Source organism: Triticum urartu, chromosome 7A (assembly GCF_056163025.1).
Source record: "Triticum urartu cultivar PI428250 chromosome 7A, HENAU_Tu73, whole genome shotgun sequence".
In the NCBI taxonomy this organism is placed as follows: domain Eukaryota; kingdom Viridiplantae; phylum Streptophyta; class Magnoliopsida; order Poales; family Poaceae; genus Triticum; species Triticum urartu.
In genome coordinates, this window is record NC_141879.1 from 733732723 (window position 1) to 733737662 (window position 4940).

Below are 4940 nucleotides of genomic sequence, written 5' to 3' on the forward strand. Positions count from 1 at the left end.
CAGTCACTTTGGACTGTTAGAATTTTTCTGTTAAAGTATCTTTCAACCAGTTTCTGAAATTCTTGGAAGACAGAGAAAACCTCAGATTTATATTTGAGTAAATAAAGCCAAGTGAACTTGCTATAATCATCAATAAAACTAACATAGTATTTATTTCTTCCAAAGGAATCTCTTGCATGACCCCATACATCACTGAAAATAAGCTCTAAAGGAGCATGAGACACACTATTTGACTTGGGATAAGGAAGTTGGTGGCTCTTGGCACACTGACAAGCTTCACAAACTGACTCACTATTTTGACTATGTGACAAAGAAAGTTTGTCTTTATTGACTACTTGCTTAACTATGATTGATGATGGGTGTCCTAATCTTTGATGCCACCTTTCCAAGGAGGGTTTAGTGGCAGAATAAACTTGACGCTGATTGCGACTGAGTGCTCCAGATGTGATGGGGTAGAGCCCTCCAACGCATCTACCGTGATGAAGAAGTTCCCTCGTTGCCTGGTCCTTTATAAAAAAGTAACGAGGGTGAGTTTCAAAGAAGACGTTATTGTCAGTGGCTAGACGAGACATGGATGCAAGATTTTTATCAGCTTGTGGGACATGAAGAACGTCTTTAAGAACTAGATCACGTTTAAGGTTGGGGGAATTAATGTAAGCTTGTCCAATGTGACAAATATCCATACCTCCACCACTTGCCGCAATGTGAATCTGGTCGCCACCATGGTATCTCTCACGAAGTGCAAGTTGCTCTAACTCGCTGGTGACATGATTTGTTGCACCCGAGTCCATGTACTAGACGCCATCTCCTCCTCCTTCTTCACGGATGGCAGCAGCAACATGACAAGCGTCGGGGACGAAGTCTTCATCATACCTGTGCCAACAGTCCATGACCTCATGGCCTGACTTTTTGCACAGCCGACAACGAGGGCGGATATTTGAGGAGGAGCGGCGGCTGTTGTTGTTGTTGTTGTTGAAGCCGCCACCTCCAGAGTTGTTGCCACCACCAGAACGAGCACCCTTGCCCTGGTAGTTGCCGCGCCCGCATCCGCCACCGTTGGAGCTGCGGTTCTGTCCCTGGTGACCGCGCACACGGCCGCGCCCGCGAGCCGCCGAGTTGACGAAGGACTGCCTAATGTTGGTGCCGTGGAGGAGGGCGAGGCGAGCATCAAAGCTCAAGAGCTGGCTGTACAGCTCCTGAACCGAGACCGGCTCAACCCTAGCAGACAGAGCGGACACGACTGGATTGTAGTCCAGATCGAGGCCAACCATGATCTTGGAGACTATCTCTGGATCGGGAAGAGGAACTCCGGTGCAGCATGCAACTTCATCTGTAAGGGTTTTAATTTTGCCAAGATATTCTGCCATGGACATGTTACCTTTCTTCAAGTTCGTGAGCTCGATGCGGGTGTTGATGGCCTGACTCTGGCTCTGGGCGGCGAACATAGCATTGATGGCGCTCTAGACCTCTGCTGGCGTCTGAAGGGTGGCAACTTGAGCGAGAATCTCACGGGACAAAGATCCCATCAGATACCCCTGAAGTTGCTGCTGCTACGTGTACCAGAGGGTTCGGGCGAAGTTGACGACCTGTTCATCTTTTCCATCTTTGGTGATGGTGAGGGTGGCCGGTGGTTCCTGGCTTGTCCCATCAAGGTGGCGCTCCATTTGTGCACCTCGGATTTGCGGGAGCACGACGACCTTCCATAAGAGGAAGTTTCCCCTTGTTAGCTTCTCCTGTGGGGTCGGTCCGAGAGGGATAGAGCTGCTGCTAGATGATGATGCGAAGGTGGAGGCTGTGGAGGAGGAAAGCGCGCTCGTGGTGGAAGATAGGGCTGCGGAGGAAGACATGATCTCGGCCGCGGGAAGGTAGCTAGATGCGATCTTCGATCTAAGAGGAAGATGCTCTGATTACTATGTGAATTGGGTTGGAAGCGTTGAACCCTTTGTCTCGGGCCGCATGTTTATATATAATGGCAATGCCTTGGAGTACAAGAAGAGATCAAGAGATCGATCTCAGGTTGGTTTGGTGCGGTACAGGAGGGAGAAGAAGAAAGGAGATAGAGATAGATATAGATTACAATTTGAATGAAACTATCCTATACATGTTCTAACAAGGGTCTGTGGCTTCATGATCAGCGACACCACGAGATTGGGCAATTAGATTGTATATTTTTTTAGTTAAAGAGATAAAGATCCAGACACCACGTTTATATGGAAGGAGACCGCTGGAGATGAGTAGATAGAGTTTTTTTAAACAGGGTATAATAAATAGATAAGATTGCTTTAGTTTTTTTTGAGAAACTGATCAAGATTGCTTTAGTTTAAGGAGGAAGAAACGGTGGGTTAGTAACAATATGAACGTGTCTTACGTGAATTGATTTTTACAATCGACGTGCATGATCGTGGGCGTTCCAAAGTTTTTTTTCACAACGGAGCAAAATATTAATGGAGAACTACATGCGTTGATCTACACCATGATAACCTAGTCCCACCAGATCAACGGCTTGTAATTTATAGTTAACGTGGTAATTTCTTGGGAGTCACAAATTAGTATAGGTATAGATAGATATAGATAGATAGATAGATAGATAGATAGATAGATAGATATGGGGCAAATCTTTATAAGGTTATTGTCTATTAGGTCAAAATCAGCTCTGACACTTGATGGTAGGTGTCGGTAGTAAAGTAAGCAGATCTCGGGTAGGGGAGCCCGAGTTATGGATCTCGGGTCGAGGGGTAACAACAGACGAATGAGACAATCTTTACCTAGGTTCAGGCCCTCTCGAAGAGGTAAAACCCCACATCTTGTTTTGATTGTATTTAGTGGCGAAGCCAGCACGCGACCCTGGGCACTTGCCTGGGCTCGCTGGGTAAGCGACGTTGTACTATGGTTGTTACAAATGGCCCAGTCCACCTCTCCATCGTCTGGTTTCCCGGGCAAAATTCTTCTGGGATCCTTTCTCGATAGTGGGCTTCATGAAGTGTCTGGCTTCTTGATAATCAGCAACGGGCCTTGGCCTACAAAGCGCAGCCAGGAATGCGTGTTCGTTTACACTAAAAAAAGATTACCAATGCGATTGCTCCACGTCCTAGCCTGTTCGGCTGTTTGCCCCACTCTCCACGACTGCATATCATGGATGCGGAGACCGACTGGCGGCAAAGAACGGCGGGTGGACGTGCTACTATTGGTAGCGAGGGGAGCGACTGAATCCATCCCCAGAAAGGATCTTCTACTACTTGTTCTCTCCTTTGTGGTTAGGTCAAATTGTGAACTGATCTTGCCATCCGGGCATCGATTTGGGGCTTAAATATTGATGTTAGTACGTGTGGAATTATCCATTGTGAATCATCAGTACTCTGTGAGCCTAGTCCTTGATTTAGTCATTTTTGTTCTAGATAGTTGACGGTTAATTTTAAAATTTGAACAATTAATTTTCAGAGGTTTTTTTAGGGGAATTAATTTTAAGAGATTGGGAGGTATTTTGTGAGCAAAGCAAGGAAAATGTGAATGGTGAGCAACTGAAAACAGAAGTAGAGTCACGTCAAAAAAAGAAAAGAAAATAGAAGTAGAGCCACATCCACATACTAAGTTGCCAAATGAGTTCAATACAAATGAGATTGAGCGTGATCCTAGAAAGGGAAACATTTTATTTTTGTGAATACCATCCTAATTTCCATACCAAGTGACGCAAGCATACATATTGAAATTTGCAAGGCCCAATTTAACCAGATCTGACAAAATTTGTCGTAATGAATGAATGGTTTAATGACTTGATGATATGTTACACCAAGTGTGAGTTATGGGTAATGCTACACTTACGTAATGAAACTTATGTGTTCTACGTAAAAGACAACGTGGATACTTAGGATTGGAGAAGGGGGAGGAGGGGGCCCCACCCACATGAAAATCAGGAGGGGGGGGGGGAGGGTGCGAGATTGATTATTAGGTAGTTTACATAAATCGTTTCATAGCTTCTCGTAGATGTAGGATTATCGGGGAGTTATTCAAGTCACTTGATGATAGGGATATACCATAATGAAGTCTTGGGAAGGCCATTTTCCTCGTGATATTCTTTACCACATGGTTGGTATGTTTCATCTGACCATCTATATTCTTCCAAACTATCTATTTTGAATATATTAAAAAGTGACAACACTTCATTTATGTGAATTAAAATTTCAATTTTTATATTGTAGTGTCTTCTATAGCGTTTGGATGGTAATTTAGATGTCTATACTTCCGTTGACAACATGGCGAGTTTGGTATATATGACCTAGTTCTAGGACTTATGTTGTCAAGTCTCAACTTTATTTTGGTCTACGAAACTGAATATCGATATATTATATATTAGTTAAATTTTAAATTACATATGTATTTTCACTTCATTATTAATGTAGATTAATGGTTCAGAAGTTTGGAGACGTTTTATATGTTATGTATCCGAACACCCAATTTTTATTTATATACTAGACACTTAGGCTCAAGTTTGCCCAGGCTTCACAAAAGTTCTGGCTCCGCCACTGATTGTATTGATGATGATGTATCGAGTACAGGCTTGATCTACCTCAAGATCGTATGTCGAGTTCTAACCCTAAGGTGAGTAATTGCGATTGTCCCACTACGGGCTAAACCTTCCGGTTTACATAGGCATCGGGTGTATCTAGGGTTACATATGGTCAGTTGCCAATTAGGGAAACACATGCTGATAGCTGAAGCAATCCTTGTGGTACATGTCAAGTCCTCGGCAGAGTCCATCTTAATCACGCCAAGGTTTGAGGCTTCTGGAGTCCTTACTTATGAGATCGGTGGGCCATAAGCTTGGCCCATGGACTGTGGGCCAACTAGGTTGCTACCCCTGGTCAAGGACACCGTCAGTAGGGTAAGTGGATTACTGAACAAATACTACAAGAAAATAGATGATTTCTCTCATTCCAAATGTT

At 44.0% G+C, this 4940-nt stretch overlaps 1 protein-coding gene across 1 annotated transcript; it reads right to left on the reverse strand.

Moving 5' to 3' along the window:
- Positions 1–794: 794 nt before the first annotated feature.
- On the reverse strand, positions 795–1445 carry LOC147962435 (uncharacterized). Its single transcript, XM_087534192.1, has one exon. It carries the CDS (start codon positions 1443–1445, stop codon positions 795–797), a length of 651 nt encoding a protein of 216 aa, XP_087390318.1.
- Between the last annotated feature and the right edge of the window lie 3495 nt (positions 1446–4940).